General features: G+C 41.0%; 2 protein-coding genes across 2 annotated transcripts; one reads left to right on the top strand and one right to left on the bottom strand.

The window, feature by feature from the left end:
- Positions 1-308: 308 nt before the first annotated feature.
- ptges3l (prostaglandin E synthase 3 like) lies at positions 309-6,446 on the top strand. The gene is made up of 7 exons (XM_017723814.2): positions 309-655; positions 883-996; positions 1,124-1,190; positions 2,390-2,488; positions 2,795-2,884; positions 5,722-5,781; positions 5,874-6,446. Exons 1-7 carry the CDS (start codon positions 627-629, stop codon positions 5,880-5,882), a joined length of 468 nt encoding a protein of 155 aa, XP_017579303.1. The 5' UTR covers positions 309-626; the 3' UTR covers positions 5,883-6,446.
- A 2,776-nt stretch (positions 6,447-9,222) lies between these two features.
- Positions 9,223-13,030, bottom strand: LOC108443262 (glucose-6-phosphatase-like). Its single transcript, XM_017723812.2, has 5 exons — positions 12,600-13,030; positions 12,272-12,381; positions 11,541-11,646; positions 11,303-11,418; positions 9,223-11,209 (listed from the first exon to the last, which is right to left on the bottom strand). The coding sequence occupies exons 1-5, from the start codon at positions 12,815-12,817 to the stop codon at positions 10,704-10,706; spliced, it is 1,056 nt and encodes a 351-aa protein (XP_017579301.1). The 5' UTR covers positions 12,818-13,030; the 3' UTR covers positions 9,223-10,703.
- Between the last annotated feature and the right edge of the window lie 1,137 nt (positions 13,031-14,167).

The following is a 14,167-nucleotide window of genomic DNA, read 5'->3' as shown; positions in this document are numbered from 1 at the left end:
ATAATAATAACGATAATAATAATAGTAATAATAATATAAAAGCAACAAATAAAATGAAATTCAAAAGAAAATGAAAAAATAAATAAATAAATGAAAAATTGCTTCTTTTTTTTTTCGCTTTAAAAAAACAAAAAAACAAAAACAAAAAAAAGGGGATAATGATAATAATAATAATAATAATTAAAAAAAAAGTCACTTTTGTGAGATACTGTATGTAGTGAGACTAAGTATTTCAGTGATTGGCCTGCAGTCAACGCAAGGAGCCTGCATTTTGTGCTTTTCTAAGCAACATGAAGTGTGAACAGTTCCCACCGTAACAGGCTTCTGGTGGATCCCCCAACCCCACCCATTAGAGCAGATGGGGTGGTTTGGTGGGAGAGGGAAAATGCTGTGTTTTTCCCGAGTGTTCCACGGGCAGCCTTTAAATGGGAGTGCAGGGGTTGAGGAGTGAAGAAGGCATGTTCCTCCCCTAGCAGCTGATACCATCCGGCCTAAAAATAGCCCACACACACCAAGCTTAGTCTGTAGCAATCAGTGCTTTTTAAAAGCCCTGAGATTTCTACTGGATCACATATTAAAGAGACAAAACACCTTTTACTACGAAGGCCGCATTTTGTAGAATCAAGATGCCAAAGATCGTCAGACCTGATGACTGGTAAGTGTTAACATAGCTTCTGGTTTGAAAGTGAACATGCTGCATGTTAACCATGTGCTTTCATGTGTCATGAGAACTGTAAGAACACCCATTAACTGGGGGTCTTTAGATAATTCCTAAGATATTATGATACATCTGAACTGAAGGCCTACGCTCTAGTTAGGCGTAGGCTTTAATAGTGTTGCAAGTATATATGGTTTTCACTTGCTTTTGTTTTGTGTCCATAGTCAACCAGCCAAAACAGTATGGTATGACCGCAAAAAGTACATTACTATAAACTTCCTGATTCAGAATCCAAAGGATGTTCAAGTGGACATTCAGGACACCAAAATCATCTTAAGGTGAGAAGGTTTTTTTATATTATATATCATTTTACATTGAAGCTTACCGTTTAAACAGTGCACCAAAACCCATAATGCAAGTTGAGCTCATGATTAATTTCTCTGTTGATTTGCTTCTTTGTTTCAGCTGTAAAGATGAAGATGATAACAACATCTACAACGAGATTGAATTTTATGCCAGAGTGTACAAAAATGTAAGTTCTCTCTCCTCTGCTTTAAGTCAGATTTGTAAAATATTTAATATGAATAATGCTTTATGAGTACAGTTATGTTCTTGCATACCCCGTCACAGCAAAATAACCAATGGTCAATTAAAAACTATGGTGTTTATAGTGTCCAAAAGTTTGTAGACGCCTGCTTCCTCAACAGTTCTTTCCAAAATAATGGGCATTTATTGGAAGTTTGCTGCCTCTTTGATGCCATAACAGTTTCTCCTCTTCTGGGAAGACTTTAGGTTGCATGTTAGAACATTGCTGTGAGGACTTGATTGCATTCAGCCACGAGTACATTGTTGAGGTCGGGCACTGGTGTTGAATGATTACTCCAGGATCACAAACTCATATTAAGCTTATAGGATGGTGCTCCATCACTCTAGAACATAGCTCCACTGTTCCACAGCCCAGTGCTGGGGAACTTTTTATCCCACTAGCTGATGCTTGGCAGTGACTTGATAGAATTTCATATCCATTTTTTTTCTTCAGAAATCAATTGATTGCAACCACAGTTATAGAAATCACACAGGCTGTAGCGGCCAGTCATACATGAGCTGCTTGGGTCCTTTAATGTTGATCAGGTCCACAAAATCATGTGTATGTGTTTTGCCTTTGCATTTATTATGATCAGTGGTGGGTAGAAACCCAGATAACCCAGACAAAAAGTCTTGTTAATGTAATGCCAGATCGACTCAAGCGGAATAAAAAGTTAGTGAAAAAAATCGATTTAAATAAATAAATAAATAAATCAGACCCCCAAAAAATGTTTTCCTTAGAACAGCAGTAGAGCTTCTTAGTACATCTAGTATCTATTAGCACAGGAAACGAAGTTTGTTAAGCTCACCTGTTTTCCTTTTGGGATCCTTTTGGTCTCAACAAGGGCTAAAGTGAGAGGTGTGAGAAACAGCAAAGCCAGTTGACAAGCCAACACACAGTATCCAATTAATCACAGGAAAGAGAATTGGTAACTCGGTGGAACCGAGTAGAACGTAGATTCATTTATTTCCCAAATGTGCTTGAGTAGAAGTAAAAGTATTCGAAATATTAGAAGTATTAGAAGTACACACCCATCAAAATTGTACTTTTGACTGAGTAAATGTGATGAACTACTACCCACGTCTGCAAAACAGTGTTCTGCTATGAGGCTATGTGAAGCAATTTTCTGTGTTCCTGTCTTTTAGGACTCCAGGGAGAAGGTAGGCGATCGCACCATTAACGTCTTGATAAGGAAAGTGAAGGACAATGTGGCATGGCCTCGGCTCACCAAAGACACAGCCAAGGTAATTTGTTTCTAACGGTTTCCTATGGAGATTTCTGACCAGTATCGGTGTGAAATATTAAGCAGTTGGTCGTAATTCGGGCGAAGCGAGGTGGAAGCAGTGGAGTCGGGTTCATTTAGGTCACATTTAAGGAGCTTCTTCATATTAGCAATTGTTTGAAAACATCAGAAACTCCAAATTAACATTTGAAGTGAAGGGAAATTACTAGCTTATCCTGCAATTTAACTAAAAGAATCTTCTAGTTTGAGGAGTATTTAGTGTTCGAGAAAGTTGTTAAGCATTCTGATGCATTCCTCAACCCCACAGCCAGCCTGGTTATCAGTAGACTTTGATAACTGGAGAGACTGGGAGCATGAAGAAGAAGACGGCATGGCTGAGTATGAACAGTACATGGACGTGAGTACCAGTCACTGATTCTGCAACACGAACTACATTTGCTATATTCTTAAAAACAATGGTGTCAGAAGTGTTTCTGAAGCAATGCCATGCAAGTACCATTCTGTAAATTGGAGGTGTGAGTGTGGCAAAAGTTTAAAGACGCTCCACATAATGTAAATCTTCATTACCTATTGATAGCGTTCATCTCTATTTCCCGAGGGTCCTTTGTTTTTATTTCTAGGAAACGAGAAGTAGGACATGCTTTCACACCACACTTTATACATGCTTGATGGAGCCTGGTCTGTCCAAACGTATCTAACATTGAAAGAGTAGATGGAGAGCCACGCTCAGCAAATGACTAAGCAAAACTTCCACAGCCCTATATTCCCAGGACCCTATGTTCGTTCATGGAGAATTAGGAAACAATTCTAGGTTCCTGTGGCCCTCTTGTTCAGGCCATTGGAGCAGAGAGTCAATATAGACTTCACAACTTGCCCAGACATCAGTTCTTTTGACCCAAAAACGCATTTTATTCTTCATTAAATATTTCAAAACAATAACGTGTCCAAAATGTAGTAAACGACTCTGTTGCTGCTGGCTTCCTAGATAGCTGACAACAACAAAAAAGGACAGATAAAACAGTCGTTCAGAAAGTTACTGTATGCTATAGTCTAAATTAAAAAAGGCTCGTTATGAAATTTGCTTGGCTAGCAATTTAACTCAATGAGGGCTCAGCAACCTGTACGTAATGCTAGTAATATCAGTAGAGATGCGTAGCTCCAGTGTAATAATTCATAGAAAGTAATCTATTACTAGTTACTAATTGCTTCTCCCAAAATGTATTGGGGTCATGTTATTACTGTTTCCAAAACAATATTTCATTACTTATTACATTACTCTGTACCAAATTATCTCACTGGTTGTGCAGATAAGATTTTTTATTTTAAGCATATTTCTTAAAACAAGCAAACTATCTGTCAGTGTAGTAACTTATTAGATAACTTCATCTAATAAAATAACGTAAGGAAAAAATGTATCATATTCTTGCAACAATGAGAAACATTAGATATATGGACTAAATTTATGATGATTTCTGTTTCCCAGATATCATTTTTTTGCAGCGTAGAGCCTCAGCTAATTTAACAAGGGCACCAAGTGTCATTGATGCAGAGCACCTGCATGTAGGACCCTAAAAGTCCTAGAAAGCATGCATGCACAGTGCTCAATAGACAAAGCTATTGCAGCTAACACAAGGTTGTTTTCACTGTAGTTATTACAGTGCCAGTGGCTCCCCCTTGTGGACAGTCTTGTTAAATGTGAGTGAGTTGGTGTGAGAGAGATGACTGTATGACTGTGGTGACCATAACCATGACTGTATAGGTTTCCTAAGTTATAATAAGCAAAGCAAAGGAAATGTACAGCCATGGTAACACAATAGGTCGTTCTGTGTGAAGTTGCAAACTTACCATAGCCTTTCAGGTCCTCATCAGAGTCTGAGCTGTCCTTTAATTATTAAGAGTATAGCTAATCTTCAGAGTTAGAAACCAGATTTACCATCACACACAGACTGCTGTTCAAATATTTGGAATCACTTGTCGTGTGAATAAGTGGTACTAATAACTTATACGGTAGATCGGCGTGCCCAAACTTTTGTCTTGGGTGGCCAAAATGAAATGTTTTTTTACTGACAGCTAAATCTTCAAAGTAAAATACAAATAAAGGCTGGTTGATTTTCAATTAAGTTTTTTGAAAAATATATTTTACAACATTATGCTATATATGGTGGCGTGGTGGGTAGCGCAGTCGCCTCACAGCGAGGAGGGCCTGGGTTCGATTCCCCAGCCGGGTGACCGGGGTCCTCTCTGTGTGGAGTCTGCATGTTCTCCCCGTGTCTGCGTGGGTTTCCTCCGGGTTCTCCGGTTTCCTCCCACAGTCCGAAGACATGCAGTCAGGCCAATTGGACATGTAACATTGCCCGTAGGTGTGTGAGTGACGGTGTGTGTGTGTGTGTGTGTCTGTCTGCCCTGCGATGGACTGGTGACCTGTCCAGGGTGTATCCTGCCTTCCGCCAGGTGACCCTTGGGATAGGCTCCCGCAGCCCTCCATGAGGCATCCCTTTTGTAGACTGAAATGTTATTATTTGACACCAAAATGTAAACAGTTCCATCCATCCATCCATCCTCAACCGCTTATCCGAGTCCGGGTCGCAGAGGCAGCAGCCTAAACAAAGAGGCCCAGGCCTCCCTCTCCCCCGCCACCTCCTCCAGCTCTTCAGGAGGGATACCGAGGCGTTCCCAAGACAGTCGAGAGATAAAATCCCTCCAACATGTCCTGGGTCTTCCCCGGGGTCTCCTCCCCGTCAGACATGTCTGGAACACCTCCCTCAAATGGCTTGTCTCAATACGGAGGAGCAGCGGCTCTACTCCGAGCCTCTCCCGAATCATCTCACCCTATCTCTAAGGAAGAGCCCGGCGACCCTGCGGAGAAAGCTCATTTCGGCCGCTTGTATCCGCGATCTCGTTCTTTCGGTCACTACCCAAAGCTTCAATATTTCTTCAATTCAATTCCATTTTTCCTACCAGTGGTTTGAAACCTGTAGAATGTTTGCATCATGTTAGAATAATTTTACACATTAATCTGACACCAATATGGTTTTATATCATTGATAACTGTGATTCCAAACTTTTGAACGGTAGCGCAGCAGCGCATGCTTCTGTGTTTTCATGACACAGTGGCACATTTGACATAAATTGCAATGCAGATATATTCAGCTGTTCAGTTAAATGATTATGATTTGGGGAAAGTGTTTTCCTCGCAACCCCTCCCGTTGTTTTTTTTGTCTGTTGAAATTACAGATGCTTTCCGATGTGAAAAAGAAAGGAGAGCCGCCCTCTATGGATGACCTAGATGATCTTGTAAGTATATAACAAAATCATGGAAACTCATGTTTTTGTGTGTGACTCTAAATCCAGTATGTGTGATATCTTTAATACTCTTATCTTTTCAGAGTGACTGAATGACTACATGCCCTGCGATGGACTGGCGACCCATCCAGGGTGTATCCTGCCTTCCGCTCGAAGACTGCTGGGATAGGCTCCAGCACCCCCCCGCGACCCTGACGAAGAAGCGGCTTAGAAAATGGATGGATGGATGGATGAATGACTACATATTGCCAGGCTGAACCGTCGCCGTAGGAGATGTTTGAATGGTCAATGTTTCAACTGGTAACGTTTTCATCTAGCTTAAAAATTCTTTTTTCCCCCTCAGAGGTCATTTTGCTGTGAAAACGGCAGGTTAACAAACGCATGCAGTGTTACTTTTTCTACGCTTTACACATCTGATCACTTAGTTTAGTATATTTTTCTACCCTAATGCTTTTTAAGGATGTTGAGACATTTGGTTCGTGTAAAACACTGATATCAAATAGTTATTCACGTGTACATAGACTACCTAAGTAAATGTGCTGCTCTTTGGGCAGTAACACATTTTAAGATGAACTGTGTTTTACCATAAAACATATGTAGAGCTGAAAAACTGAGCATACCTTTGTTGTAATAATAATAAAAACACCCTGTCCTGACATCAGTGTCCCATCTTTGCAGTGCTCAGCGTCCTGTGGCGTCACACATGGCCTGCGGTTGCTCAACTGCCCTTTTGTCTCTTAGATTGCGCTTCCAACTACGTCAATCCACAGCAGTGACCCCCCCAACCCCCACTACAACAAGGCCAGCTGATGTTAATGTCTGTCTATGAGGGTGCGTGAAGGGCACTAAACCTACACACCTACAATCAGTGCAGTGCAACAGAAGCAGGTCAAGCAGTCCTTAACTTAACCCATAACCCCATCCCACCTTCTTTGTTTAGCTACCTGTATGACTACACGAAGATTCCATTGATGACTGTATTAACCGAATCTCTATTGCGGCCGTTATTACGTAATCACCTAATTGCAGGTATTTGAGATGATGCAATTATTTAAGCTAAGCACGGTATTTTTGCACAGTTGTTCGATTTCACAATCATTTTAAGCTGCAACAGGCAATATGTGAATCAGGTGTGTTGGGCTAGGGCAAACAAATATAGATAAAGCAGTAAATGCATTCATTGGAACACGTCATGGGCCCTTATGAAAACAAAAGTTATTGAAAAATGTACCGTTGCTCAACTCTACACATGATTATGTGTATCTGTTGACAACAATGTAGTGTCATAACAGTGAATGTCAGCCACAACGTAAACATTACTAGGAAACAAGATAGCTAAGATAGCAGTGGGTAGTGCTGTCATCCCACAGCACGAATTCCTGGGCCGGGCGACCAGGGTCCTCTCTGCATGTTCTCCCCTTGTTGGTGACGGTTTCCTCCCACAGTCCAAAGGCAAATTGGACATGCTAAATTGCCCCTGTGTGTGTCTGTCTGCCCTGCGATGGACTAGCGACCTGTCCAGGATGTATCCTGCCTGCTGCCCACTGACTGCTGGGATAGGCTCCAGCTTCCCCGGTGACCCAGAAGGATAAGCGGCTTAAAATGTGTGTGTATTGTGTGACCACTTTAGGCTTATACTTTCATAGTTGCTTACAACGATGAACGAGAAAAGACAAATTGTTACTCTTATTTATATGACAATTAATTGTCAGCTAAAATCATGACAGAATTAGATGTTTCTGTGTACATATAAAAGAACAAATACCCTTTGGCTCCACCTACTGGACTGGTAATGAATTACCACAAATGCTTCCCTCTGCAAAACTACTCGGATCTCTGAAAATCCGATTACACATTACATATGGATTGCTGGATTTCAGAAACTGCAGCATGTTTTCTGTTTTTTTTTTCAAGGAAATGCATCAAAATATTATCAAATGATAGAGATTAGATTGAAAAATGCCAGACTACACCTTTAATGAAAATCAGAGAGTAAACAGACCTGTAGAGGGAGTACAGTCTTGATAAAGAAACCATAAGAGGCATACATGTCCATGGAAAAACAACACCTGACTTGAGAGCTGACGGTCATATAATCATGTGGCCTCGAAAACATCCCTTGGTCTCATTTACACTTACTCTAACTATATAATACGGAGGAACAGCCCAGAACTAAATGAGGAATTGTATGCTGTACTGCAATGGTTTAATTATTAATACAACTAACCAAGACATTCATTGGCATATCTCTTGACTTACCACATACTCAATAATCTTTTAGTATGTTTTAGAGAAAAAAAGGTGGTTCACATTTGGCACGTAACCTTCACATAGAAGTGAAAAACACTGATAAGCTTTGTTTGCACTTTCTGCGAGGTAATGGGACGCACAGCGCTGGAACAGGTCCTCCAGGTCACCAGTACCACAAACAAAATGCTGCTCTTTGGTCCACTAAGCCCCATCCCCAAAACAACCCCCATTCTGCCACACACTCTCTCCGTTATGGGGGGGCTACAGCAGAGCACAGTGAAGAGGGGGTAAAGGGAGTGAAGAGAACAAGTTAGTTAATATTTAATTGTGGTACTTCGTATAAGAATGCACCAGGAGAGGGATTTACAAGAGAGTAAAATCATAGAAGTGGGAGCAGAAGGGTTGTTCAAGTATGGATCTTAAGCAGAGAGGTGTCCTAGTGAAAAACCAAGCATGGACCAAGTTAAGTGATACTTTTTTAATCCCACAAACGGGGAAATTCCACCTCCGCGTTTAACCCATCTGTGAAGTGAAACACCACATACACACTAGTGAATACACACACACTAGGGGGCAGTGAGCACACTTGCCCGGAGCGGTGGGCAGCCCTATCCACGGCGCCCGGGGAGCAGTTGGGGGTTAGGTGTCTTGCTCAAGGACACCTCAGTCATGGACTGTCGGCGCTTCCGGTCACAGGTCTTTAGTCTTTAGATCCAAAAGATCTAAAAGCAGTAAAATAGCCAAAGATCTAATAGCACTGACCTGAAAGGGCAAAATCTGCAGACTGTTCTTCTGTTCTTCAGACTAATATTCTGTCATTGAGATATAAACAAAGTTTTGTGAGTGGTTATGAATTGTGTTGCATTGTCGAGACGCTTACAGTGGTGGTCATAGGAACCATGGGTCAAGATGTCCACAGCACAGTTATAGCCATTTTATGTGAACCTGCATGTGTCTTCTGAGTTTCTAAGTGTGATGTTGATGATGGTAAAACATAAAAAATACATTATAGGCTAAAACCTATAGTCTCAGGCATCCGACAACAAAAACATTCATGCAGTAGCTTTCTGTGATGTAGCTTTTGGAGGTATTGAACGCTTTGCATGTCGGGTTCCTATCACTACCACTGTAAACAAAGTTCTGTAGAACAGAGCATTTTGCATCAATACCACTGTGGCTTTGTTTATGTTTTAGCAATTTAATTATGCAGAAATTCTGAGTCGTCGGTGGAATTTCATATTTAACACATTCTCAGAAGGGCACTGACCACTTATGTAATACCAATGCCATTCTTAATAATCCCATAAAACAAAGCAGTCCGTCCCATTCAATCTAAATTTGCTCCATACAGAAATGCAGCACGTCACATGGCTGGACAGTGTGGGAGTGGTCTGCACTTCTGTTTTGTATATTTTCTATGTCTCACCTCTTTCTCATTTAAACATAAAATAATCTCAATCATTATATGTAAAAAATGGACATGCAGTACAAGTTTAATGGCTGATAAGCCAGTCCATTGTTACAGTATCCAGACACACACATGCATTTGCAGACATAAATGATCTAGAATTTGTACCGGGCTGAATGAGCTAACTAATATTGAAAAGCATTGAAGCCAGTTACACAGTTACAGTTACAAATCAGGTTTTATCCAACAGTGTAAAAAATAATGGATTTATATAAGGAAATAAAAAAGAAAGAAAAATCTAATTGCTAGGCATCTTGAACCCTTAAAAAAAACATGTGAAGACAATAAAAGCTCTATGAGTAACCCTGAGTATTTCCATTATCTGTAGTTCTGGATCTAGACCAATGAATGGCGCTGCAACTGATGGCTCATCTTCTCAGGAACAATAAGTAACTCAGCATTGTACAATCCAGTATGGACAAAGCAAGGAACACCGTCTTCTCTGTGTGGTACAGAGTACAGGAGCTGATAGAAGGACCTTTGGACATGTTTTCTGAATGGCAGAGTCATGTTTTTGTGAATGGGCCACTCTCATTCAGAACCACAGAGATAAGATATGGATGGAGGCACCTTAATTGGAGTTTATACCAGTGACAAGATGATATCATGGGTTAAAGTAATCTTAAAGAGACCTGAATGTGTGTGTGTGTGTGTGTGTGTGTGTGTGTGTGTGTGTGTGTGTGTGTGTGTGTGTGTGTGTGTGAGTGGGCTCTGAAGTATATTCAACAAACGTGGAAGTGTAATACATGAAGACCTAATTATTAAACCGAATATTACGTCTTTGTTTTTTTTCAAGGGTTCTTTAGTAATGAAAATGGTTATATGTTGAACCATGGACACTGAAGGAACCCTCTGCATGATTAAAGCGCTTTTCACTGTGAAATGTTTTTCTAGATTGGTGAAGAATATGCTCTAGAAGGTTCTATAAAGAACCTTTTTGAAAAGGGTTCCATTAGCATCAAATAGGTTCTTCTATATTCTATATATAGAACCACCTATAGCATATTCTTCATCAGTCTGATGAACTCACTCACAATGCAAAGACCCATGCAAAGGGTCCTTCCAGTGTTGATGGTTCTATATAGAACCACTTTCTTTAATAAAGAAGCATTGAAAATGCTTCTTAATTTTTAAGAGTGTAGTTCAGGTTTTTGAATCGAGCAGTTGTCATTTATCATTTTGTTGGAATGTTAATCTATGAGTTCTTTTCATCTTTCTTTCCCAATAAAAGCAAGGATATCCCTCCAGGAACAAGTGTAGTGGGAACCAGAAGAGCAGCAGTACTCTTAGCAAATGAAAGAAGGTAGAAAATTGCTTGGTTATTTGAAGAGAAAGTCAGAGAGTCCAGGAGCTGCAGGAGAACCAGTGATACACCAATACAGCCAGTCCTGAAGGGGGCACTTCTGCTGTACTTGCTTTCAAAGCCATTTGGCAAATGCAGTCCCAGTCCCAGACCAAATAGGCTTCCCATGTTGCGCAGCAGGCTAGCGAAGGGTGAGGTGTCCATATGGACCCAGGTGGGATGGTTGCACCATTTCTGAGCTTTTTCTAGAGTCCACAGAAGATCTACACCCAGAGCCTTCAAGAGGACATAGAAGCCCACAGCAAAAACAAGGAGGAACAGGGTGACGTTGAAGTATCTATGTAGGCTGGCACGGTAGATCCACTGCTGTCTGGAGAACACCTCAGCTACAATTATACCTGACAGCAGGAAACCAAGAGTTAGCCAAGTTCAAACCAAGTACAATGATTATATTTCATAGGACACAAAGGCCATGAATGAGATCCACCTACCTGAGATAACTCCACTTATAACCTGATGTGGGAAGTGGGCGGCAACATAAACACGGGACATACAGACCAACAGTTCCACCAGCCCCAACAACATCCAAAGCAATATCTGTAATAACCTGTCAGATATGTGTAACAGATGCAGTCTTTATGATGACCATTTGTGTGGGCAGTACTGTTGGGTAAACTGCAATGCTATGGATGTACTGCTTCAATACTTGCATGCTTTTCTGAAACTCACCAATAGAGCAAAACGGGGCATTTTCTCTGAGCAGCAATGGATAGTGCAGCGGTTACCATCACATAGCCTACTCCAGCAGAGCCCATTGCATGACCAGAAGGACTTCCTTAAGAAAAGAAATTAATAAGAGGTTCTTGCAAACTAGAGCTGAATAGTAAGCATATATCCATCACCGGTTAGACAAAAGCAGAGTGAGGATGTGAAGTGGGTGAATGCATCATTGACGAGTCAGATCTTCTATATAGGGAATACAGTCCTGATAAACAATGTGACTTCAAATGCCTCATGCTGCTGTCTATCAAGATAAGGTAAGGCATAAACGAATCAGTAAGGAGGGGCAAAGGCCAGCGTGGCTGAGATATCCTCACACTGGCTATAAATCAGGTCAAGAATTGTTCCCCATCAATGCATCATCAATAGCTTAATTTCAAAGGTAGCCGTTGATATAGGATATTAAGATAGCCCAGGGACAACTTCCAGCTGGATTAGTACGTGCGTGAACAATTTAGTTGCATAATGATTTGCAGGAGAACTTGACTGACCATGCAGTGTGAACCACCAATGACCCAAATTATTCCCCAGTGACCCGATCCAAATGGATTTTCAATACAGAATCACTACTGACACTGCAATTTAGTCCACAGCTAGACTTATTCCATGAATGGGAACACAGTTAAGAAAGTATACCCAGTGTTGTACAACTGTTGCAGAGCATTGCTGAAGCACTATACCTGGTCCAGTCTCACATGTGATTGGAACTTGTCTAAGAGCTGGGGCTGCATCAGTGCCATAAAACTTGGTCTCATGAACCCACCAGTAAGGTCTTTCTCCAAAAAGAACCCTGGAAACAAAACACAAGGTCTATCTAAGTATTTAAAACATTTTAACCAAACTCTGTAAGAATGGCTTTCATTGCGTTCATGAAAAAGAGTATAATTTCTGCAAAGTGCACATTCAAGCAAAAAAATATGTCTGTAGATCCATGTGCATCAAAGCAGTTGTAAAATGTTCTTGGCCAGTTCAAGGAATAAAGCAAATCCAAGTTACAGAGCTTCTTACCATTTCAGGACCAGGTTAAACCAGTCCCCAATCACAGCCACCCAGATTAGCTTGATAGCAACGTCCCTTTTCAGATGGAACCAGATGGGGAAGAAGATGAAGAAGGTGGTATGGAGGTCTGCCACAGAAGACACCACCTGAAACCAACTCTCATAGGCACTGTACTCTGTCTGCAAGTGCACAGCAAGACTCACTCCCCAACTGTGGAGCAGATCCATGACTATCACAAGAGCTGCAGGGCAATTGCCCAGCAATGGGTCACTGATGCAGGGCTGGAAAGATGATGAGCCAGCAGACTGGAAGCACCTGGGCAGCTTGTTTGGCTTTACCTTTTGGATAGTCCCCTTGTAGTCCCCCCAAGCTGGACTTTATTCAAGGCTGGACGGCCTTATTTGCATGGACTCTCGGGGTATCCAGGGCTCTTCAGGGTCCATGACCTTTTACACGTTGTGACACTGCAGGGGCCAGTGCTGATAACCAAAGAGAGGGCTCTATGATTGGTTGTGAGCTTAAACACACAAAGTGATGTCATTAATGCAGCCATCATAAAGTGGCACAACTCACTAAATTACGCAGCCTGAGAACATTTTGTTACTGATGTCTCACAGCTTTCAAACGGTCAGTATGACAGATAATGACATATCAGTCTGTGTCGTTCACATGTTCCGATTTTCCATAGGAGTTGTTTTTTGGTCTCAAAACTGCTTTATTGTACGTTAAAAGGGCCCAGTTTCAATTGGAAATACTTTTTCATGCTGTTTGCAAACTGTACTGCCCTGGTGACTTCATCACAGAATGTTGACAGGTTTCTTAAACTTTGACTGAAATTAGCCCCCATCCTTTCTTCCCTCAAACTAACCAGAATACAAATCAATAGTAACTGATTGACAGAAAACTGTAACAGTTCTATCGCAAATACACATGGAAAACACATTTTGCTTCCAAGCAGAATTCTTTTTGGAGAATTGAACTCTTGCAAATTCTGCATGAAATATGCCGAATACTACTGCTGTCAATAGCAGATAAAGTAGCTTTTAAAACAATCAATTCATTTAATCTGTTGTTTTACTTGATTGTGGGTTGAGGAGTGAATGCAAAACTGCAGAAGGCTAAAGACCTTTTGGGGCTTCTGCTTGGCCCCCAAAATGAAATCTGGCTAAACATCCCAGATTTGGAGTTTAGGGAACATGAAGAAGAGGAAGAAGACCAGGAGGTGGTGAGGTGTGAAAACTCCCCATAAAGTGTCGAGTAGGTATTTTATCTAAGAGGGAGGAGTTTCAGACACTGCAGTCTTTCTGTTGAACTTCAGTTACATAACTGCATATGTAGACAGAATGTAATTTCTAGCAAAATGTTCATTTATTCACAACAACATAAGGGAAAAAATGAAGGAATAGGGTTGACAACACCAACTTGAATCAGTAGCACCATCGGCAGAAATGCAAAATGCTAAACGTTGGTGCGAAACAATGAAAAACTGCATAAAATAAATGTCGCTATGCAAATTATTCTGCATATTTATCGGGAAACCTAGCAGAATTCAAATGCAAATCCAAAAAAAAATGTAT

Source organism: Pygocentrus nattereri, chromosome 13, assembly GCF_015220715.1.
Source record: "Pygocentrus nattereri isolate fPygNat1 chromosome 13, fPygNat1.pri, whole genome shotgun sequence".
Lineage (NCBI taxonomy): Eukaryota > Metazoa > Chordata > Actinopteri > Characiformes > Serrasalmidae > Pygocentrus > Pygocentrus nattereri.
The sequence above is the reverse complement of the archived record's forward strand: the minus strand, read 5'-3'. Positions and strand labels throughout refer to the sequence as shown.